This window comes from Lepidochelys kempii, chromosome 12 (assembly GCF_965140265.1).
Source record: "Lepidochelys kempii isolate rLepKem1 chromosome 12, rLepKem1.hap2, whole genome shotgun sequence".
NCBI classification, from domain to species: Eukaryota; Metazoa; Chordata; order Testudines; family Cheloniidae; genus Lepidochelys; species Lepidochelys kempii.
In genome coordinates, this window is record NC_133267.1 from 8973498 (window position 1) to 8998975 (window position 25478).

A 25478-nucleotide genomic window follows, 5' to 3' on the forward strand; every position below is an offset into this window, starting at 1 on the left:
AGCAGTACAACTGAGGGTTAAAAGATGGAATCCCAGAACTTCTTGAGCAGGGGTTCTCAAACTGGAGGTCGGGACCCCTCAGGGGGTTGTGAGGTTATTACATGGGGGGTTGCGAGCTGTTGGCCTCCTGCTTTGCCTCCAGCATATTTAATAGTGTTAAATATATAAAGAAGTGTTTTTAATTTGGGAGGCGAGGGGTCGCACTCAGAGGCTTGCTATGTGAAAGGGGTCACCAGTACAAAAGTTTGAGAACCGTTGTTCTTGAGCTTCTCTGGTTACCAGATGACTTTAAGGTGTTGGTTTTGGTTTGTAAAGCCCTAAATGGTTTGCATCCTGGCTGCTTAGTTGTCTGTTTGGAACTCACACAGGGTATCATCAGAGGCACTCTGCACAAACAGCTTCTAGAGTCAAAGGGAGGGGGCTGGCAAGCAAGGTGTTATCAGAGTGGGCTCCTTGGCTTTGGAAGTCACTTCCTTTGTCTGTCTAAGACCAGATTTGGTGACTTTCAGGAAGTGCTACACAACTCCCAACCCAAGCTTTTTGTGATTGATCAGTGCAGTTAATTGGAGGGATTGGGAGGCTTGGTGAAAGAGAAGCCTTTTGGGGGTTGGGAAAGCTTGTTAGCGCTTTGGTGCTTTTGTTTAAAATAATTGTATATTTTAATGAGCCTAAAATAGACACAATTGATATCCTCTTAACCTCTCATTTCCTTCTAGTTCCTATCCTCAAAAAAGCTGACTCATGACTCTGCCTGTCTCTCAGGGCATGGCAGCGCTTTAACGTGGCTGTGTAGTTGCAGCACCAGGGCTGGGAGAGAGCTCTCCCAGCACTGTAAAAAACAAACAAACAAAAAAAAAAACCCACCCCCACGAGGGGAGAAGCTGCCAGCGCTGGGAGCACGGCTGCCAGCGCTGGGAGCACGGCTGCCAGCGCTGGGAGCACGGCTGCCAGCGCTGGGAGCACGGCTGCCAGCGCTGGGAGCACGGCTGCCAGCGCTGGGAGCACGGCTGCCAGCGCTGGGAGCACGGCTGCCAGCGCTGGGAGCACGGCTGCCAGCGCTGGGAGCACGGCTGCCAGCGCTGGGAGCACGGCTGCCAGCGCTGGGAGCACGGCTGCCAGCGCTGGGAGCACGGCTGCCAGCGCTGGGAGCACGGCTGCCAGCGCTGGGAGCACGGCTGCCAGCGCTGGGAGCACGGCTGCCAGCGCTGGGAGCACGGCTGCCAGCGCTGGGAGCACGGCTGCCAGCGCTGGGAGCACGGCTGCCAGCGCTGGGAGCACGGCTGCCAGCGCTGGGAGCACGGCTGCCAGCGCTGGGAGCACGGCTGCCAGCGCTGGGAGCACGGCTGCCAGCGCTGGGAGCACGGCTGCCAGCGCTGGGAGCACGGCTGCCAGCGCTGGGAGCACGGCTGCCAGCGCTGGGAGCACTGTCTGTGCTCTCACTTTACAGCGCTGAAACTTGCATTGCTCAGGGGGTGTTTTTTCACAACCCTGAGTGAGAAAGTTTCAGCGCTGTAAAGTGGCAATGTAGATAAGGCCTCAGAAAGCTGACTTTTGATACCAGTCTCTTCAGCTGTCTCCCTTATTTCCTTTGTCTCTGTGCTCACTGAATGGGCTGTTTACAACTGCTGCTTTGTTCTCTCTCTCTAGGTACTTCGGTCCCCATTACATAGTATCTGTTTTACTATATTTAAAACCTGAAACAAGATTTTTCTTTTCTATCTCAGTGTGTAGGTGAAATAATGTTTGTTTGGTACTGTGTACGTGTGTGTAGACCTTGTTGCGGGAAAGTGAAGTTGTATTTAAAATGTGTTGAAGTTAGTAGCCTGTTTTAGTTCTTGGAGCAAGTTACATAGTCTAGATTCTAGGGCCAGCTCGGTCTCCTGCACTCAAAAAGCTCCCCTCTTGGTCAGCAATTCAATTATTTAGGTGAAGTGCAGCTCTTGTGGAAGACATCCTCATGGAGGGAGAGGCAACATCTCAGGTTAGCTAGGTTTTGAATAAAAGGACAGACCTTGAACTGACCTCTTGTATTCAGTGGAGAGCCAGTGCAGGAAGTGGAGTGATGTGTTTACAGAAACCTTTGTTTTTAAGCTGATGAACTGCTGTATTTTGTACTAGTTCAAGCCTTTTCAAACCTTGTTGTTTCATACTGAGGTATGTTGAGTTCCAGTAACCCAGCCTAGAGTTCACAAATACATTGATTTTCTTTGGATGGAGAATAAAACCTCTGCAGTCATCTGGTCTGTTAATCTCTCTCTCCCATCCCTAGTCAGTCTCATGTGTAAACAAAGACTTCATATCAATCTCTCAGAAGTAGGGGAAGTTTGGGTTTTTCCTTGTACCTCCCAGAGTGTGTACCTCTACCCTTTCTGTGGGTTTCCTTCCTTAACTGTGAAATGAGGAACTGGGGCTGGGAGGGCAGGGGTGGGGCTAGAATCCCAAATGTGTCAGGACAGGAACTGTCCTCGTTTTGGGATACTGTATAGCACCAAACACAGTATTGCTCAATAAATTGATGATTTAGTTGGTGTTGGTCTTGCCTTGAGCAGGGGGTGTTGGACTATAGATGACCTCCTGAGGTCTCTTCCAACCCTAATCTTCTGTGAGTCTATGAAATAAAAATGAGGATCGGTGCCAAGATGGGCCTAAATTCTGTTGCAGTGCCCCCTGATATACCTACCACATTGGTGCAGCAGCTAAGGTAAAACCCAAAATGGAAGTTTTTAATTGATAATTTAACCAAAATGAGTAAACAGTCCATACACTAAGCCTTGTTTTAATATTAAATTCAATCTGCTTTGTGCTGTCAGAGTTTTCACTATGCTGCAGCTTATATATTGAGCGCATAACATTGAAGTTATCGGGAGAAACAGGAGATTTCGCTAGATGGGCTCTTGGTAATTAGGAGAGTGTTGGAGACAGTTAAGGAATGTGGAATAAGTACATTAATTTAGATGTTTCACCTAAAATGATCCAACACTGGAATAGTAAGAATTTGTATTTCTGTTAAAAGAAAAGGAGGACTTGTGTGGCATGGAGAAATAGTTTTACTTTGTGTAATGACCCATCTACAACCTATCCTGAAGGCCGACCCATCACTCTCACAGATCTTGGAAGACATGCCAGTCCTTGCTTACAGACAGACCCCCAACCTGAAGCAAATACTCACCAGCAACCACACACCACACAACAGAACCACTAACCCAGGAACCTATCCTTGCAACAAAGCCCGTTGCCAACTGTGTCCACATATCTATTCAGGGGACACAATCATAGGGCCTAATCACATCAGCCACACTATCAGAGGCTCATTCAGCAGCACATCTACCAGTGTGATATATGCCATCATGTGCCAGCAATGCCCCTCTGCCATGTACATTGGCCAAACTGGACAGTCTCTATGTAAAAGAATAAATGGACACAAATCAGACGTCAAGAATTATAACATTAAAAAACCAGTCAGAGAACACTTCAATCTCTTTGGTCACTCGATTACAGACCTAAAAGTTGCAATTCTTCAACAACAAAAACTTCAGAAACAGACTCCAGTGAGAGACTGCTGAATTGGAATTAATTTGCAAGCTGGATACAATTAACTTAGGCTTGAATAAAGACTGGGAGCAGATGGGTCATTACACAAAGTAAAACTATTTCCCCATGTTTATTCCCCCCCACCCCCCGCTGTTCCTCAGACTTTCTTGTCAACCGCTGGAAATGGCCCACCTTGATTATCACTACAAAAAGTCCTGTCCCGTCCCGTCTTCACCCCACCCCCCGGCTCTCCTGCTGGTAATAGCTCACCTTACCTGATCACTCTCGTTACAGTGTGTATGGTAACACCCATTGTTTCATGTTCTCTGTGTTTATAAATCTCCCCACTGTATTGTCCTCTGAATGCATCCGATGAAGTGAGCTGTAGCTCACGAAAGCTTATGCTCAAATAAATTGATTAGTCTCTAAGGTGCCACAAGTCCTCCTTTTCTTTTTGCAGATATAGACTAACGCGGCTGCTACTCTGGAACCTTGTATTTATGTTGTCAGTAGGTGTCAGAGTTCACCTCCTGATTGAGTTGTATCAGTGTAACATATGCGTTTCTTAGAATAAGCTTTTGTGAAATAAACTGTTCTAGAATATAGGTTTTCCTTCGAGCTCTGCATATTCCCACCTGTGGTTACCGTACCACCTTGTGGTGCCTGACAGTAAAACCTTCCTCTAGCAATGTCAGCTAAAGCAGTGGTTCTCAAAGCCGGTCCGCCGCTTGTTCAGGGAAAGCCCCTGGCGGGCCGGACCGGTTTGTTTACCTGCCATGTCCGCAGGTTCGGCCGATCCCGCGGGCGCGGCAGGTAAACAAACCGGTCTAGCCCGCCAGAGGCTTTCTCTGAACAAGCAGCGGCCCGGCTTTGAGAACCACTGAGCTAGAGCACTCCCATGCCACTCCACCCCTCAGCATCACTCTGTACTGAGAGTGATGTTAGGGGGCTCATTCCTTCACCCACTTATTTCCCTGGTCCTTCTCACACAAACAGAGAGCAATGATATCCGAAGTCCAAAGGTGCAAACAATTCGATGTTTATTGGGGTGAACTTCCAGCAAGCATGATTCCAGTTTCCTTCCTTAGTGTCCCCCTTCCCTGCTCTGACACCACAGAGCCTTACCTGTGTCCCTGTTCCCATTCCCTCCCCTTAGCAAAACGTGATTCCAATTCCCCACCCCCATTCCCTGTTTCCATTCCCCCCCTTACTTCCTGATTGAGTGCAGACGATATAGTAAAACTTGAGTTCCGCTTAGCTATACCTTAACCAATCATTTTACTGAAATTTAACTAACCAATCCTAACATATTGTAACATGATTATTTAACCAATTATATCCCACCACCTTAATTAGTTTACACCCAGCAAAATTAATTATACAGCAGACAGAAACAATCAGAGAACCAGACAGAGACCATGCAAATAAACAATAGTAAAGTGGGAACTAGAATGACAAAACAATACAGAAGTGAGGATTTCACAACTACATCTATTGATAAGTTTCAGAGTAGCAGCCGTGTTAGTCTGTATTCGCAAAAAGAAAAGGAGTACTTGTGGCACCTTAGAGACTAATCAATTTATTTGAGCATAAGCTTTCATGAGCTACAGCTCACTTCATCGGATGCATTCAGTGGAAAACACAGTGGGGAGATTTATATACATAGAGAACATGAAACAATGGGTGTTACCATACACACTGTAATGAGAGTGATCACTTAAGGTGAGCTATTACCAGCAGGAGAGCCGGGGTGGGAAGGGGGACGACTGGACCTTTTGTAGTGATAATCAAGGTGGGCCATTTCCAGCGCTTGACAAGAACGTCTGAGGAACAGTGAGGGGTGGAGGGGGGGAATAAACATGGGGAAATAGTTTTACTTTGTGTAATGACCCATCCACTCCCAGTCTCTATTCAAGCCTAAGTTAATTGTATCCAGTTTGCAAATTGATTCCAATTCAGCAGTCTCTCATTGGAGTCTGTTTTTGAAGTTTTTGTTGTTGAAGAATTGCAACTTTTAGGTCTGTAATCGAGTGACCAAAGAGATTGAAGTGTTCTCCGGCTGGTTTTATGTTATCTATAGATAAGTGAGTTCTTGCCAGACAGGATGCTATCAAACTAATTTTCCTTTTACATCTTCTCGACACTTCCCTTTCTCTGGAGGTGATAGGCACTATCAGGACAGGATTGTATTCCTAACAGTCCAATAGCACCTTCTTTCAATGTGACTAGTTTGGAATATGAGGATGTGACCGTTCGCTTCCCAGCTTATGGCCGCCTCTGCTGCTTAGCCAAAGATCTTAGCCTAAGAACAGGGCCTCAGACTGTCACAGTAAGAGAAGGCCCTTACCCCGGCAGACGGTGATTTTGAATCTTTCTTTTATACCTCTGTAACTAGCTAAGTGATAAGAATACACCTAAATTCTTAAGAGTATAGGCCTTTACAGACAGGCCTGAATATCTATATCCTAACAGGTGAGACTATATAGGGGGCAGAGCAGCCTCAACACCTCAGTTCCATCCAACCGTGTGCCTGGATGGATGTTGACTTCTCCAGTCCCATCAGCCCCAGTTGGCTGAGGTGTGGAGAGAGGATGAACACAGCCTCATGCCTCCCACTTGCTCTGTATGGTGTTTTGTAGTTGAGGAAGGCCAATTTTTTTAAAACACGTAGCTGATTGGCTGGAACTTCTGTTGGGACAGAGAGTACTCAGAAAGGACTATAAAAATCTGGGCAATCCTGACCAAAATCCTGAATTTAGAGTTCTTGACATTGTGTTCATAAAAAAAAGTGAGAATTGCAAGTCCCAAAGAGGTCCATAAGTTTCTGCTGAAACTGGAGCTTATGGAGTATGGATATAAAACAGCTATCCACCCCAGTTTAGATGTGGGGGAAGGAAAGCTTTTACTCTGGGTACAATATGTCTACAGAGCAGGACAGTATTACATAGTAACTACTGAAATCTACTTAACGTTTTCATGAGTTACACCACACTGCTCTGTTTGACATTTTAAAAAGTCAGCAAACTTAAGCTGTCAAACCCCTTTAACACAATATCCATTTCTTTTTAAATTTCCTGTGAGGAGATTCATCTCTGTTATTTGGAGGGGAAATACTTCAGCTTTAAATCACAGTATTATGTACCACTATGTAGACTATAGGCTCTTAGTGACCATTACAATTTCTCTTATTACTGTGTAAGGTACCATGCAAAGTGTGGTTTGGTAGAAATATTTAATCCTCTGTCAATTTACCTTTTACAAATATTAGAAAATAACATTAGAAAATAGGCTTCCCCAGTCTTCCGTAAATTAAGACGTGCCACACACAGTTTTTGCGGTTTGGATAGTGTATTACGTTAAGCGCTGCTTTTTTTTTTTCTCTCTCTTTAGTCTTCATTTGTTTATTTTAGGCTTGAGAAGAGAAATTGGTGTTTATTCTTTTAGTATTAAGAAAAATAAATTTGTGGCAAAAGCAAAATAAAATTCCCTCTGAGTGTAGAAAAGCATTTTGTCTAACATTTGTCTAACACTTTTTTAAAAAAATTTGTGATAAATCTTACATTGCTGATAGTGTGCCACTATATATATAAAACAAATAACATAACACATAAAACAAATGAACATAAGAGGTGGTCTGACAAGAAACACAAGTGACTTTAAGTGTAAGCAGCAACAGAATTTTCACCACACACCGGTGCATACTGGTTTATAAACTGGGGAAATAAATTAATTCCAGTATGTATAGTGTGCAAAATACAATATCCAGATTATTAATTATAGTATATACAGGCTTTTGATTAAAATGTAGTTGGCGGGGAAAAACGTTAAGGGGAATGTCAAGTTACCAACTGGTTCAATCGTGTTTTGTATGTAGCGTTGCTTGTATCGGAGTAGTAATTATAGAAATATAGTTAAAAAATAAATACAGTAACCATTTGTATATACAAATGCTTTTAAACTCAGATGCATGTGTCTGCCTACATTTCAGGTGTACTTAAAGGCACCTATGATTCTGAATGGTGTCTGTGTTATCTGGAAAGGCTGGATAGATCTGCAGAGACTGGATGGTATGGGCTGCCTGGAATTTGATGAAGAGAGAGCACAGGTAAGGCAGTCTCAAACCTTGTGGGCTACCCATGTACTGAGTATGTAATAAGTATGACAACTACTACTTTTTAAACAAGTGCATTTTCTTTCAGGAGAGAGAATACATGCAGTTATGAGGCTTCGGATTTAGTCAGTCATCAGCATAATCGCACCCTTTCATTTGTGTCTGTTCTGCCTTCAGCTATGTGTAAAAAATTCACAGAATACTTCTAGTGTGGGAATTCATTGACTTAAAAATCTGTAGCTCCAGTTAAATTCATTATTAAATGAGATTGAGAGTTATTTCAGGCGTGGATCTTGGGCCATTTACACATGCTGAGAAGTACACAGCACAAATTTTGAGTACTGTAAAAAAAAAAATAATAATAATAATTCTCCACTCTGCAGGAAAGGATTGGCAAACTAGTAGTGATACCAAATAGTGCAAATTCTGTTTAAAACTCATTAAAGTTTTCAATGACTAATGCCATTCACCTAAAAGCAAACGCAAACAAAAAAAGCCCATTCCAATTGATTACTGTCATCCATCTGTGTCTCCCCCCCACCCCGCCTCCGAACAGTTGTCTTATTACTTTGCTTTTCTTTATCTTCTTTATAGTGGCTGACTCTGCTTTGTATAGGTATGACATCTTTTGAGAAAACTGACAACGTTACTAGTGTAAAGTGAATAATTAAGTTTTTCTGAAGCATACAAGAGTGTAGCAAACACTTACAATCTGTGGTTTCATTAGATGGGGAGATGACTCTTTAAAATACAAATTGTACATAAAAATTTGATTGCATCTCTGCAAGATTATTTACTAAAGAAATGGTTCGAGGACAGAACCACATGCTTAAAGCATAAATTCATAATTTAATTCCTCTGCTTCTATCAGAAAGCTGATGCAGCAATTTGTCACAGCTGTTGACTGAGTCTACCTTTGCTTCAAAAGAAAAAGAATTCAGAGGTATCCAATGATAAACAATACCAGTAAAGATCATTTCGATCATCCATTATCAACCTGTATTTTGCAGAACTATTCAGTGTTTATTTTTATAGTGTCAAAATTGTGGTAGCTGCATGAGAGATCCATGAAGATATGGTCTCTGCCCCAAAGAGCTTCTGAATAAAGAGGGAGGTAGCAGATGAGGGGAAAAGATGAAATAAAAAGCAGAAAGATTGAGCAGATATGTTAAGCATATATTTTGTTCCATGTGGGGGATCAGGTATCCCAGCAAATCTCTCTCTAATCTGTTCTTTTAGATGTGAAGTGATGGTGCCTTGATTAACTCTGTTTACTCATTCTGTTTAAAACTTTTTCCTCATGTTTAGCCTAAACATTACTTCATTAACTTAAGGCCATTGCTCCTTTGCCTAATGTTTCATTTTTGATACTGCTATTTTTAACTTGAAGGTCTTGTCCTCCCTGAGTTTCTCATCTTTACCACTATATACAGTAATTGCATCTGCCTTAATCTATTTACATCTTTTTATCCATCATTTTATTATTTTTGCTGCCCTTCTTTGTATCATTCCTACTCATTCCTATAGGTTTCCTAAACTTTTGGGCCCAGAACTACCCCCTGTTCCAGATGTGGTTGAAACAAGACCATTTTGAGTGGCCGTATTGCCTCCATAGCTTTATGTGACTTCTAAATCAGAGAATAGCATTGACTCTTTTTTGCAAAATGTTGCTGCAAAATTATATTTACTACTTTCTAAAGATTCTACTTTCGATAGATGTTTTCCAGATAATATTTTTATTGCTTATTAGTGCTCTTCCTGGTTCAGTGTGGCTTCATATTTCTTGCTTAGATTTTTTCAGTAGAATTGGTGCATCATTTCAGATGGGCACTTTCTGAATATTGGAAGAAATAAACTTAGAGAAAAATAAGAATTACTTTCACAGATCCCCATCACTGGGATACATGCCCCTCTGAATACAAGGCAAGAATCATCTTAAAAACAGTGACCATTATGGCCACAAGCTCCTTGCTCATGCATGGAATGATCCATGAGATTAGAAAAAGGAGGAGGGGTTGGATTCTGCAGTAGCTTGGAACCTGTTCCTTACTGTTTTGAAGACAGTAAGTTTGACACTACTGCAGAGAACCTCAAGGCACATTTGACAAACCTTTCCCCTTTGTCTTTCCTGTTTCCTTTTGGGGATATTCTCTTTTTTTTTGGAATTACTTCAGGCAGATGGGTTCCACAACAGTATTCGTTTAGGCCAGAGATTCTATTCCTTTATTCCAAAAAGGAAGGGGGGGCTTAAGTCTTATACTGGCACGGAGTCTTAAACTCAGCAATTTGTTTAAAGTTCCATATTAATGCTATAATTCCTTTGTGTCCTTGGGGCTCTCAGTTTGAGAGATGCATATTTCCACATTTCAGAAAGGCCATGTCATTGTGAATTCATATATTTCTGAGTCAGACAGAAGCACCGTCACTGGTGGGCCTTCCCTTTTGGAATGTCCACAGCACCATGTGTCTATATAAAATGCTTAGCATTGGTGACATGGCTTTTCTCAGGAGTAAAAAGATGTTATGTCTACCCTTAAATGGATGATTGATAAGAATTTGCAGTTATTCCAGAAGCGGCTGTGGTTACATTGGAACAAATCCACTATCCTACCAGCTCAGAAGCAAGCCTTTATAATGTATGAGCACTACTACATATCTCTGTGCCTCAGATTTCACCTCATTCAAGACCTCATAGCTGTTCTGAATGTGAATTTGCTAGTTCCATTGAGAACATTTGTTTCTGAGTGATATGATCTCTCATACTGGGATGGCACTTTGTCATATGACGCATGAGACTTCTTCAAAATTAGTTGAATGTGCTTTCCTTGAAAAGCTGTTAGAGTGCCCGATTAGACTAACTTAAGTTATGGACACTGCCACAGCATGTTCTGTAAGGTGTTCCAATCTTTCCCCAAGTACTGGAAGTTGTGATAGGCACACAGTCTACAATTAAGAGCATCAGTGCTGGCACCATCCTTCTTCAAATCTTAAAACAAACAAAAACTTAGAAGCAGAAGTAGAAATGTTTTTTGTGTAGAATCATGTATTTGTTTCACTTCATAGCTAGTACTATTTCATTTTGTTTTGAATTCTTCGTTTTAATTCAGTGATGAGCAATTTGATGGTACTGCAGGGAGAATTTCCATTGCAAATCACCAAACTCTTGGTGATTTGCATGCTCTTGGCACCATGATCACAGACACTTCTGGAAAGCAGTGGACTTTGGGGTTGTGTGCATTCTGAGCACACTGATCTGAGCTCTTGGTGTTAGGTCCATGATTCCTTACCTACCCTCTGCTGTAGGTAGTGATGTTGGGAGCATCCTTTAACTCTATCAGTTTATTTTGTCCAGGTAATTAACTAATACTGCCTGTGGTGAGTAAGCGGTCCTGGGTGAACGAAGGGGGGACTGATGCCATCAAATTGTATAAAAGCTACGCTTTCATGGCGGGGGGGAAAGGATTTCTAGTCTTTATGATTTAAATAAGATATGGAAATGGGCAATTAAGTTGCCAAATCAAACCTATCCTTGTCCTGTAGAGATACCATGAAAGGAAAACTATGAAAAAACTGTGTCTTTTAAAAATCAATATAATCTGGAATCGCCATCTGTTGTTGCATACCATTGCTACGGGCCAGAGTTAAGGCTGTTTGAGTGCCTTAGTTGTCTGTCTGCATACCCTAACAAATTTGGATTTCTTTTAAGCCTTGCCTTAACTCTGAATTTCCTCAGTTTATACCACTTCGTTTTCACCCTTAAGCTACTGATACATACTCTCAGCCTTAACGCCATTTTAACAAATGTTTTTGTCTTGGAATATATCCCCGCACTGAACATTTAAATCCATGAGGGAATGTACATGCAGCCTCTAATGTCAGTGCTTTCTTGAAGTTTCTGAGCTCAGGGTGCTGAGGTGGAAGCATCACACCAAGAGTGTGGATCTGCATAGGTATATACCTATGCAAACTCAAAATTACAGGTGAGTAACCTTCCTTTTCAGTTTCTTCTCCTCCGTATCTTAGTATTAATGAGTACATGGTTATGTTGTGTTGCGTTTTCCATTTAAAGAAGAGGTTAAATTTGTTTTTTAAAAGCAAATTACCCATTACTGAAAGTGTGCCATTTGAGCAATATAATTCTTCTTTCCGTTTTACCAACCGCTCAAAAGACACATTCTAATTTTCTTGTATTTTAACGTGTATTAGTACTGTAAGCCACTGGGCTATTTCTTTAACACTCTTCCTGTATTTCTTTTTCCTTTGTAATTTTAAATTGGTTAAATCATAATTTACTTCCACTTCTGAAACTCTTGTGTAATGTTGTTAATGGAGGATGGCTGGCTGCTATATTTCACCCCAGAAGTGATTAATTTCAGAGGACTAAGTGGTCTCTGTGCATATTACACACATAGCTACTATATAAACAATTTTGTAATTTACATAGCCTCCATTTTTGGAAAGTTTACCTTATAAAAATGTAATCTCTCCCATTTTCTGATTTCATCACTATTTTAGTTAATACTGGATTCAGACTAATTGATCTTCTTTTCTTCCACCTTTCTGGAATAAGAAACTATCTACTACTAAATCAGTCTTTTGACAATGAATTTCATATATGCTTTTTTCAAAAGATACCATGGTAATTAATTTTAAAAATAAAATTATACTGAAGTATTTTTATGTTTTTGCTGTTTGATATGTAATGTACCAATCTTCTCATTGTTAAGCAGTCTGTAGCACACTACCCTTATTAAAGGCCCCGTTCAGCATGGTGATCAGGCACATATGTAAATTTAACCAGCATATTGTCCCATTAAATTCAGTGGACCTACTCATGTGCTCAGTTACTCGTGCTTGAGTACTTCGCTGAACTGGGGCCAAAATTCCCATATTTTAATCCATGGACTTTTGCTGTTTCTGTCTCACATCTGTCTGTGCTTCAGTGCTTGTGTATTTTGATATATTAGCACTACACTAGATCCTTTCCTTCTATCTCTTGATATTTGCTATGTAGATCTAGATTATTTCACTCCTGACTTTTCTGACCAAGTAGCTACAATGCCTACTAAAGCAGAACTGTGTTTATTCACGACAACCTCTGTTACTTCTTATGCTTTTGTATTGACACCTCAGAAATGTTTTTGCATGCTTTTCTCATTGATACTTTCAGTATTTTGTTACTAGATACATTGTCTTCATTGTAAAAACAAGGTGTTTGGTATATTTTTTTGGTACTGTACAATGCTCCAGGCTGAAACTGTTAACTTTTTTCAGCTGTCACCTCAAATCCACTGTCTATAAAAGTTCTTGATGAATGTTCATTTAATTTACTTCATAATGGGCTGCAGTAGCCTGAAAGCAGAATTTTTTTTTTTATTTAAGAAAATGATAATCTCACATTTTTTTTCTCAGGCTTTGGTGAGCCATCCTTTCAGCCATCAACATACATGGCTAGTCTGGACATCAGCAAATTGTTTCTCTCCCTCCTCTGAAGTCTTAATTTGGGTTTTATTCCAGGTTTATGAGGGTTTGTTTTTTTTAATATTCTGGCTGAAGCTAGAACTTAAAGAAGCTATACTGATTCATCTTCTAGTCTGCTTATTGAACAAAATCCTCCCATGGCTTAAAAGATTTAAGGTACCTTTTTGTGATCACTTTCCACCTTTTGAAACCTTGACTTCCAACCTGAAACAGAGTTCCTGCTTGAGAAGATCGAATAGTTAGTTAATTGCTTTTGTTCCCGTGGAGACTTTCAGAACTGTCATTACTTAACTTCTTAGAATTACGGTGTTTTCCAGCCTTGAGTCCAGACAAATGCTTAAAAAGACTTGTATATACATTTCTGCATCTAAATGGTTACCAAATTGTTATTGGAAACTAAATGACAAAATTATTGGGCTGTTCTCTGGATCATAGATACTCTTGGGGTGGGGGAGCGCTTCTCTTCATCAATACACACACGCATCAGCATATGCATAGCTGAATTTTTAAAATTTTTAGGCTATCTTTGAAAACTTGTTTTTCCACTTGGTTTTGCTTAGCTTAAAATACTGCTGATCTCTTATTTTTTTTAAAAAATCCATTTTCATTAAAATTGGTAAAGTAGGTAATTATGAATCTGCATGGGTTGCCTACATTTAAAAAATGAGAGCTTTTCTTTAGTCCTCAGTAATCCGCTAGACCACCTCTTTTAGTTCTGTCCTTCTTAATTAAAAGAAATGAACTCTATTTTCCCTTCCACTGTCCCACCATAATGGATATATATTACACCAATATAAAAATGGCCAAAAGGAAACAAATTTGTCGTTTAAAAATAGAAGTTACTGGCAAAATGATATCTTAATGGCAGCTGTAAACATTGTCCTTTGATATATCTTTCTGGAGACTGAGCTATGAAGATGTATTGATTGACAGATGTTTGTATTAAACTGTGTTAGGCCACAAGAGAGACACTCTTGCATCATTTCACAAAATAGCTTTAGGGTGTAGGATAGTGCCTCAGGCAAGAAAAGCAATTTGACATTCTCTTAGGCTAGAGACATGTTCTCTTAAATTTAAAAGTTAATGCACTTAATCCCTTGGTATATAAAAACTGATCTGAGTTCTTGGGAGTGGAACATTTGTCCTCTGTAAATCAAGGTTAACATTTCTGTTTTTTAAAGAGCGAGACCCACTTGAAAATAACATACGACAGTTATTAGTGCAATCTATAATTATTGTGACTGAAAAAAGTTAATGGTGAAAAGAGATTTTTTTTATTATTATTATTTTTTTTCCTGTTTCACTGTTGACCTTTATGGTCAGCTCATCTCGTGCTGATCCTTAGAAGCATCAGTGGGAGAAACAGGAACTCACCTTTTTATTTTAAATTAGCACAAATTCTTCTAAACTGACTAAACATGTCCCTTTACTTAAAGGGTATATGTAAATTTATTATTGTGGTAATACTGGCTTAGAGAACATAAAAACTTAAATCCAAAATGTTACCATTTTTAATAGAAAATATTGAATAGATTTTATAAAAACAAATTAAGATTACTGTCTGTCTTTTTTGTTGTAAAGAAGTACTAAAATCTCGTGGGTTTTTTTGTTTTGGGGGTTTTTTTGGTTTTGGTTTTTTCACCCAAAACATGAAAGTCCACTGATATCGGTAAATGTTTGTGTACACAAAAATTGGGGGAGGAATATTTTCTAGCTTTTTACACCTTCGTATACAATTTTGAATTTTAAATGATATACTAAGGGATGTGAATATTCATTTTTGGTCAGATGTCGCTCTAGATGCAAAGTGATGAAGAGTTTTACTGCTAATCTGTTAAATTATGTTTGTTTTCGAGCATAAAAGTTGAATGTAAAGAACCTGATTATCTCATTTACAATTATCATTAGTTTGTTTAGTGCTGTCATCTATCTTACAAAACTACTTAATTTTTCAACATCAAAAATGAAAAATATTGCCTCTATAATATAAGCTTTGAAGTTTCCTTTAACTTCTTGGTTTAAGCAACTTAGTCAGACTCCACTTTGAAACAATATTTTTAATTCTTTAAAAAGCAGTTCTGATCTGCCACATGACTTTTAAAAGAGGCATTGCATAGCTCGAGATTTGTCTAGATGATTTCATATCCCATTTGTTCAGTTTCCATGTGAATGGATATCTTGTCTAACTGCTAAACCTGCACATTTATTCTTCAGTCTGAAGGTCAAGTTCTGTCCTTTCTGACTTCTGACCTCTAGAATCTATTACTAATGATGACACAGATTTTTCTCCCCTACTCCCTGTGGTCAGCCAAAAATTTTGTCTTCTGGTTTGGTAGCAGGAGGATGCATTGGCACAGCAAGCCTTTGAAGAAGCTCGGAGAAGAACTCGTGAATTCGAGGACAGAGACAGGTCTCATCGGGAGGAAATGGAGGTGAGGGTTTCACAGCTGCTGTCAGTAACTGGTTAGTACTTTACCAAAAATCTAGATTGTTTCCTATAACTTGTCTGTATGTACAATGATCGGGAATTCCTGTTTGTTTTAATTTTGCTGTTAAGAAAATAGTAAAGCATGATTTAATCTGCTTACATTATTAAAACTTGAAAAGGCGCTTGGAAAACATGTTTTTATTTGTGTAAATGTAAGTTGATGTTACCATTTTCTCTGTAGGTGGCCCCAGTTACTGGTTGCAGACTCGTGACTAGGGCCCTACCAAATTCATGGTCCTGAAAAATGTGTCACGGACCGTGAAATCTGGTCTTTTTCTGTACTTTTACCCTATACTATACAGACTTCACAGGGGGAGACCACCGTTTCTCAAACTGGGGATCCCAACAAAAAGAGGGTCGTGTGGGTGAGGGAGAGATTTGCAAGGTTATTGTAGGGATGTTGCAATATTGCCACCCATAGTTCTGCACTGCCTTCAGACCTGGGTGGGTGGATAGCGGCAGCTGCTGTACCAACTCTGAAGGCAATACGGTACCACGCCATCCTTACTTATGTACTGCTGCCTTCAGAGTTGAGTCAGAACCCCTATAGTTACAACACCATGAAATTTCAGATTTAAATATCTGAAATCATGAAATTTACTATTTTAAAATCCTATGACCGTGAAATTGACCAAAATGGACCCTATTCATGACATAAAGTCTGACTTTTTTTAATCATTAAATAAATGCTAGCAGCTCTGAAGAAGGGGCATTTTAGCCAGCGGTAATGAGGGTCTGCCACCTTCTGTCTCTTTCACAGACACTAGAGAGGCCTGGAAATTCTGGCTGCTGCTCCTGTTACCATCAGTCCTTTTCTTTATGGGTAGCAATACCAATGAACTGATTCAGACCCTGCTAACTACTTTCTCCTGTGGCTTGGCCATATTCCACCCTCACCTTCCCCTCTTGTTGGACCTGCTCCCGAGCCCCATCTTCATCTTTTCTCACTGGGTTTGCTCCTCTGGCCAGCTCTGTCCTTTCTCTTGGTCCTAGCTCCTTCTCTTCTCAGTGAGAAGACAGCAGGAACTCAGTGAGCCTGAGGAAACAAAGGAGCCTGAAGGGAAGGTGGAAAGCAGGAGCTCAGTGAGGCCAGGAAGGGGAAGCCAGCGGGGGGGGGGGGGGGGGGGACTGCTAATGTGGATAAGGGAAGTGTTGGAGAGTTAGAGAAGATGTTGCAGGCAACAAAAGGTATAAGAAGGGAACCAAGGTGGTGACTGTTTGTTTGAATTCCTTTGCCATGCAAGGTTTTTACTTCCTACTCCCTGCTTCACCTGTAGCTGCCTATTCGGCTCCCCATAATGGCACCATGACTAGTCCTCTCTCAAGCTTTAGGGTTGAGTGATACAGGAAAGAAATCTATCTTATCTCCTCTTGTCTTCATGGTCATGCAGAGCTCTGTCTCCTTGCTAAGTGAAAAGGTAAGATCTGGGAATGAGACCAAGAGGAAGGTTTGGTTCAGAAAGTAAGTCAAGCTGGGGAACAGGCCTATGGAGACTGGTGAAGTCAGTAAGCTAAGAGTGGAAGGCATGTGGAAGAGCTGCGCTGGGCTGGTCTCTAAGGAAAAGCTAGTTAGAAAGGCCTCAGGCAATTTACTTGGTTAATTACGGGAGAGTGCCTTCGCTTCCTCTACTCTAGGAACTTGTAGCACTGCCATGCAGTCTTGCCAACCCCAAATGTTTAAAAATGCATAATCAGTCCCCTAGCACCCCCCCCCCCAAATGTGATATAAGCTTAAGTCATGAGATTTAAAATAAAATAAATGTTGGGTACTTTTTGTTTACCTTCAGGTGCTGTAATCTTTAGGGTTCACAATTTCAACGTTTTCTCTGCAACCATAAGGGGCTAGAAAGCTACTCTTTTTCATAAAAACTGAGATTCTACTGTTAAGCTTGTACAGCCCCAGTGAAGTCTAATGGTGGATGAGTTCTGAGGTGTAACTAAGAGCATAATTTGGCCTGCAAACATCTTATTCATTGAGTTTTCACAGTGCTGACAAAAGAAACATTTTAGAATTGACTTCTTGGAAACTGAGCACATTTAATCTGTAGTTGTTGAATTACCATAAGGGTGGAACCCCACCGATACCAGTATTGGTTTCTTTTGAGAGTAAGCTACACTTTTAATTAATATTAAAAACTTGGAAATCTTTCAACTTTTTATACTGCTTAGCGTGGCATGATCAGCAAATCTGGGAACCACTAGACTTTTTAACATCTCATCAGTTCTCCTATGGATTGCAACAATGTCTGTATAAAATTAGAAAATTTCAGACTGTAGTACTATAGTTGAAATAACTTTAATAGAGACCAGATTCTAGTTTGAGAGAGAGAAATCTTGTAATACTCCACCCACTCCTACCCAAAAGAGAGGCGCCAGCTCTTTGGAAATAGTCATCCAGAGCTTGGCAGCATATGAAAATGATCACAGATTTTGTTCTTTATTTACACAGCTTTCTTTCTTAGTAGAGATGTTTGCTTATTCTTAAAGTCTCTACATAGATTATTTTTCAAATATAACGAACAGGTAGATCATTGCCAAAGAACGATCCCTATACTAGGCATATAACAGTTCAACTATTTTTTGTTAATAAAGAGAGGGTATTATTTTTTTAACGACAATAAGGTTAGGCACAGTGATACTTTCGGAAACATAAAATAGAGACTGCAATGGCTGCATAATAATGAAACTTTTGGTAGAATAATAGAATAGTAGAAAATAGAAATAGTAGAAAAGCCGTGCTTTTTAAAAAAAAATCTGTTTACGCCCACAGGCATAATAAAAGTTTTTTTTAGAAGATCTATACAGTGTATCTGAGATTGTTTGTATCTTCCTGTCATGGTCTGTTTTCAATATGGATGACCCAGGGATCAGTGCTAGGACTGTTCTTTAATATATTTATTTAAAGATCTGGAGGCAAAGGTGGATGGTAATTATTTCAGATACTAGAGATCCGATCATTGTGGTTGGACAAAGCAGCAGTTATTTGAATTGAGTCTTTGCTGAAGTCTTGGAGCTGGCAGGAGGCTCTCAGCTGTAAAGTGATCTTGCTGCTCCTGCTGTCTCTCTCACAGGAGTCTGTTTCCACACCAGAGAGGTGGGTTGGAGGGCTCTGGTTCCTGAAGAAGTTAAGGTGTAGTTCCAAGAGTATCTTCCCATGCTGTGTGGACATAATACAGTTTATTTCAGTAGAAATTTCACTTTGTATTTTAAATGAGCTTCTAATACAGTGCCAGCTAGACTGCCTTTGTTGAAGAAATGATTGCAGGACCCCAGGCTAGTGGAGTCAGAATATGTTGGAAGTAACATGGTCTGTATTCAGTCACAGAAAGCTGCAATCATCTACTTTCTGCCGGCTGTTTAGTGCAACAGGAGGTACCAAAATGGTGGTCTTACAGCAAGGAATGGGTAACGTGAAATGGAAAAATTACAGTGTATGCTCCTGTTTCATGGTGTCTACAAATAATTTTTGTGAGGGTTAGCTTTGTATTGTGGGACTTACTTATATAATGGAAACAGTTTTTTGAAAGCTTGGATTGTATACATTCTATGACAAAAGCTCAAATTTTAAAATTTTCTCCCAGCCCATTCTGTTGTGCATAAGCTTGGCCAGAGATGTTCTGCTGAGTTTAATCTTCTTGAGATTGAGTTGTGCAAAGCTTTCTGAATATGTTTCATGCAAAAAAAAATTCAGTGGTTTAAAAATTTATTTTTTCTTGTTTGTGTTCATTTTGCATATTACTGCAGTTCTCTCTCTGTAGTAACACTGCAAGGAAAGAAGTAGAGTGGTTTGCTCTTCCCTGAAATAGTCTGGTCTGTTTGGTGTCCTGCGATAAATATTTGCACGTTTTTAAATCTAGGATACACACACAGTGACAAATTAGTTTCCAACATACCTCTCTGGTAATGCCCCCACAAGGATTTTTCTCTTACAGCTAATTCTCACTAAATTTTTCTCCATTTTACTTACCCTGTAATTCCTAAATAAGTAAGTGATCCTCACAGTTCCAAATTTCCCAATTTAAGGAAAGTTCATTACTTTTTGATTTCTTCCTAATTCGTCCCTTACCCTGGGGGGGAGGGGAAATCCCAGAAATTTTGAAGGAAATCCTTCTACATGTACAGGATAAAACCTTGGCTCTGGATCCCATCCATAAAGTTTCCAGGGATGTATAAGGGCCACCCATGGAGAGGCCATGTGCTTCTTTACCAGCTATGATCCTGCTTCCCTCCCCCCCCCCCCCCCCCAAAGAGCTCTAAATCATGATCAGGCCAAGAGTTGTTAACTTACATTCATAATTTGGATTGTGTGAATTCCTGATCTGTACTTTTGCCTAGAGCCATCATAATAGCTGTTTCTTTGTTTAAAAGGTAGCATGAAATTGCAGCTTTTTGGCATCTTATGCTGAAAAATTGACCCAACCCAGTATCATGTTTTCTGTAGTGAAATGTCAGTTTTTGAGGCAGTGTAACTTTAAAGAAAAGTTTTTAAATCTAAAATAGTTAAGATTTTATATTGATGTGAAAGTGTTCTTTTCTAGGATAAAATCTGAAATGTTTTCTTTTGAGGAAGTATTGTTTAAAGGCTAGTATAGCTGTTATAAATATATAATTAGTATTGATTTCTTTCAGTCAGTATTTCTCCATTGCTCAGCCCCCTTCTAACCTTCATTGACTGAAAGAAGATGCTTATATTACAGTATTTCCTGATTTGCAAAATTGATTTTCTCTGTACTATATTCAGCATTGATTGTGTACAGAACATAAATAATTGGTATTTTTTTTAATATATGCACTTTGTAGCACTTATAGGCTAAAATTAGCTGTTTTGAACGTCTTGTGGAACAGTAACATGGCGAAATGATTATTGGAATGTTTGACTATGTTCACATCTTATGATCTCAGACATTTTTTTTAAAAGTTTATGTTCAGTTTGAAATTTGTTAAATACAGTAAAATAATAAAAGGTCAGTTATATCTGTGTGATGGATTCCATTAGACTTGAAAGATCCAATTTGTCATTTGGACCAGACACATTACCAATATATGATAAGTTGCAATATGATTGACGCTTCTGGATGAGCGTGGCATATATCCAGAAGGAAAGTCTCACTTGTATTGTCTGTGTTTGAAGTCAGTAGAGCAGTTTCAGATCTTTCTTACACTCAGCACTTAAACACAAAATCCAACTCATCTATTAGAAGTTGAACTGTTTGTGGGCTTTTAGTAAAGGAAACAGTGTCTTTAGAAAATAGAATTTACAGGAAACACAAAATGGAATCTTGATGGAGGTTGATGTTAAATGCTTTATATAATCTTTGTCAAGAAAGCTGCTAAATTTTATGTTCCCAGTGATTATTTTAAAAGCTTGTCAGTAGGTAGGTGGTCCTAAAAGCAACTAACTGCCGTTCATTGTTCAGGGTTTTTTCTTGTTCATAACGTAGCTTGATTTTTCATTTATTATTTAGTAAATAATAGATGCAGATATTTGATGCCAAAGAATATAGCATATCTAATCTGTTTATCCCCGTAGTATGTAGCTGCCAGAAAACAATTAAGAATCACATTACAGTTGCCCATGAAAGAGACTTCTGTGACCATTTCTTGATTCATCCTGTTTTAGATTTTCTGGTCTCTCCATGGGAAATGTATGCTTTAAATATGGAGATATTTGAGGTCATATGACCTAATAAATGTAACCAGCTAAAAAACTAAATTTTTTTTTGTTGTTGTTACTGGTCATCAGTGGTAAATACTATGTGTAGCTTCATTTCTGTTTAAATGAATACTGTATATGTTCTTGTCAGCAATCAAAGTATTGATACCTAAGGCCATGATTTTCCAAAATAGGACCCTAAAGGAAAGGTCCACAAAAGTTTCAAAAGTATTCAACCCAGTAGCTCCTATTGAAGTCAGTGGGTGTTGTGACAAAGTTCCTCCTCTGCCTCGGTGGGTCCTGTGCTTATTGGCGGATTTGCTTGCCTCAGAGATTCATGGCAGCCCTCCGTTGGGCCGCTCTTGCTAGTGGTTCAAACCTGCCATCCACTCAGCTAACCTCATCGCTGGCCAGCCTGGGGGAAACGGAGAACAATACCCGCAGTCTCTGTGTCCCACCTAGTGGGTCGGGGACAGGGCAGGTCCCTTTCCAATTTAGACCGTCCCTTCTGGCGCTTCTCACAGTCTGGGTTAACTCTTCCATATCCAATCAGGAGTTGGAGGGATGGGCAGGAACCCGGGCCCACCCTCTACACCGGGTTCGAGCCCAGGGCCCTGTGGATAGCAGCTGTCCACAATGTTCCCTGTATCAGCTGTGTGACAGCTACAACTCCCTGGGCTACTTCCCCATTGCCTTCCCCCCCCAGCACCTTCTTTATTCTCACTGCAGGATCTTCCTCCTGAAACCTGATCACGCTTGAACTCTTCACTCCTCCAGCAGCACTCCTTCTCACTCCCCGCTCCTGGCGTGCCACTGATGGGAAGTCCTTTTTAAACCAGGTGTCCTGATTAGCCTGTCTGCCATAATTGAATCTAAAAAGTTCTTAATTGGCTCCAGGTGTCTTGATTAGCTTGCCTGTCTTAATTGGTTCTGGCAGGTTCCTGGTTGCTCTAGGGCAGCCCCTGCTCTGGTGACTCGGAACAGAAAACTGTTCATCTAGTGGCCAATATATTTGCCTTCTACCAGACTCCTGTACCTCACTGGTCTGGATCTGTCACAGTGTTCAGCACTTTGGAGAATCAAACTACCTATTTAAGATCCGACATATGGACTTAGAAGCCTACCTTTAGGCTTCTACTTTGAAAAATTGGCCTAAATTCATACCCATGATTATTAATATTTGTTATGAGAACCCAAAAGCTCAGTCAGTATCAGGGCCCCCCATTGTTCTGGGTGCTGTCAAAATAAATAAACTGGTCTCTGCCTTGAAGAGCTTACTGTATAAATAAACAAGGCAGACAATATGTCAGCAAAATGTCAGATCCATAACACCATACTTCTAATTTACTTAAATGGTGTATTCTAAGACTATTATTTAAAATTAGGTCCCAACTTAATTACCTGACAGGTCTGCACTTAGAATTTTTGCTCCCGGCAGCTATTGATGAGCTTTCATGCACCAAATGAGGTGTACAAACAAGGAATCCTAAACTCTGGACTTGATAGCTGAATGAGTGAGGTATAACTTTCAAATATTTGGTCTTAATTGACCTTTAAACTTAGGTAATGGTGCCCCTATATACATTTTATCTATCCACACCTAGTCATGGGACCTTCCAGGGACTGCTTTAGCCTCCAGTGCAAGTTGGAGCAAACTTGTAGCTGGTTGTCATGACTCCCAAGGGTTTGTTCTGGCAGCCAAAGGATTGCTGATCTACAGCCCTGACATGTCCTCGGGTGGTGAAAAGTAGGGTGGACTAGGGCAGGTTATTCTAGCTTTATCCCACCCAGGGGTTCCTCTGCACCAGGAAAATACCTAATTAACAGTGTCTACCAATTTTCCAGTAACTTTGTGCCATTGGCTAAGAAGAAGGGAAATTGTAAGCAAAGTAATTTGTAGTTACTAAACACAATGCTGTTGAGGGAAAATTTTATGGACTCTAAAATTGTCCTTTGCTGTTGCACATTCTTTCTCACCCCATTGTGTTAGTACTTTAGTTAGCCAGATCATCTCCTTAACCAGAAGAACATAGGGAGGACTCTGGGGTTGGACAGTCATCTAAAATTCCCTCTGAGATTATTGTCTTCCCCTCTGCCCCACATGCACGCGATTCCATCTTGTGTGTGGAGAGTGGAGTGTTCTGTTGTCGTCGTTGTCCTCTCTCTGCCCCTAAACCTAGCTAATGCCCAGTGGTTCCTGACAAGATAGGGCCATCTTCATAGAAGTCCTCTACCTTCCCCTCCCTGCCTCCCCCCCAAATCTAATCCTCAGCAAGGTATCCATGTGCTTTTGGATCCCTTTACCTATAGCTGCCTCCAGGGTCTCTAGATAGGGGCAGCAGCTTGGGGCTGTAGTGTCTTTTCTGGACAACTCCAGTGCTCTAAAGGGAGAGTTGTTCATACCCCTCTCCCGGCTCCTTCTCAAAGAATCTCTGAATCAATAGAGATGCTTCTGTAAGCTCCAAGGTGGAAGTGAGGTCACAGTACCAAAGAGACGGGAGGCTTGTGTGTATAAGGTTCTCTCTGCATGGATTTATGGGTGATAATCAGGGACATTAACATCTGACAGTCCCTGTCCTGCAGAGCTCACAGTCTAAGGCCCTAATCCTGCAATGAGCCCAGTTCTCACACAGAGCTTATTGCGGAATCAGGGCCTAAAACGAGACCCCATAAAGAGGTATTACGAATGGAAGAATGGGGGAGGGGGGATAACGTAACAGCGATAATGCATGGTTACATAGATTAGTTATATGTACAGTTTAGATTATTAATTATTTGTATTGTGCTAGCAGTTAGGAACCCAAGGTACAAACCAGGACCCCACTGTATTAGACATTCTACAAACATAGAACAAAAAGATGGTCTTTGCTTACAACCTAACTAAAGAGTAGTTGCTTTTGAGTCAGCCACAGTTTTTGTTTTTAAGTAACAAATTAATGAAAAATAAAATGTATTCTATACTAGCCTACTACCTTTGCCATTATCCATTGACCTATACTTATACTGGAGTGAAGTTCTGACACAGCTGTCCAAAGTGAGTGTGCAGATGAGCATAGCAGCAAAATTGGCTCCAAACACCCTTTCTTTTGTTGATCTTTGAGAACAATGGCAATTATTTCGGCTTTAAAGTCTCTTTGTAGGACTTGATCATAGTACATTCTCTACTCTTCTTTCTCCCCCCCACACACACCTTTTCTTTTTCTCTTTTTCCTTTTCTTTTCTGTGTCTAGACCAGTTCAGTATAAATAACAGTCTAGACTAACATGTCATGAGGAGGATTTCAAACGTCTTCTGCCAAATAGGTTCCTGCATTTCTTTCAGTCATCATACCATCTCCTACTTTCTTTAGAGATTTTAGTTGGCTTGTTGCCAGTTATAATTCCTTCCATATTGCAAAAGAGTTACATGGTTTCATGTGCTGAAAGTTGAGTGAAGTTTCTTGGGTGTTAGAAACTCCCTGTGTTTCCACAGTATTAACTGTTCTATTTCAGGATATTTAGAATGAAACTGTCACTGTTAATCATAAAACATTAGGTTTAAGAAACATCAGTACGCTGGGTTCTGTCTATATTTTTGCAAAGTCAACAAATTGGTAAAATACAAGCTCTTCTCATAACCAAATGTTTATGCCAAGGTAATTTCTATTTTATCACTTTGAATAATTGTCGTTCATCTGTTCGTAGTGAAAAGTACCAAACTCTTGTAATACATTTATATTGATTGTTAAGCAATTCCCTGAGCATCAAACCTAGGATTTTCAAATAATCTCTCATTCAAATTTAACTTCAGCATCCTGCTGAAAAGTGGAGTATGCAGTAGTAAGATAATGATTTTTTTCCCTCAAATTTGGTGTGTGATTCATTGAAAAAATATTTTGTTTCTAAATTGAAAAAGGCAGATGCAGTTTTTTGTTTAAATGAGTCTCCCTCAATGTTCAGAAACTCATAGCACAAAATTTAATGACAGAGTTGCATGTGTGTGACTTTTTAGTATTTTCTTTAATTTTTGAAATAAGCATCTTATGGCTAATTATTACACCAGTTCCATAGGAAATTGCTTATTGGTATAGAAGCATCAGGTTTAAAATACAGAGCATTCTTTGAATCATAAGTTTTAAACCTGGCAAAGTTGACTTACGCTTTTTATGTTTCTGTGGTGGATAAATTGAATTCCTGGTATTATACTGTGTGGAGGTTTTCCAGATACAGCCTTAC

The 25478-nt window shown here is 40.0% G+C and overlaps 1 protein-coding gene across 9 annotated transcripts in view; it reads left to right on the top strand.

Annotated features, from left to right (window-relative positions):
• Positions 1-25478, top strand: part of CBFB (core-binding factor subunit beta) — a 64452-nt gene that overhangs the window by 28095 nt on the left and 10879 nt on the right. For 3 of the 9 annotated variants that reach the window (XM_073307491.1, XM_073307488.1, XM_073307486.1), the window contains 2 exons: positions 7520-7636; positions 15460-15555. In XM_073307491.1, the coding sequence (XP_073163592.1) occupies positions 7520-7636; positions 15460-15555 (213 nt within the window). Of the gene's footprint in view, positions 1-7519; positions 7637-13159; positions 13280-15459; positions 15592-25478 lie in introns of those variants that run through there. The other 6 variants (XM_073307487.1, XM_073307484.1, XM_073307492.1 and 3 more) reach the window with 4 other exon arrangements.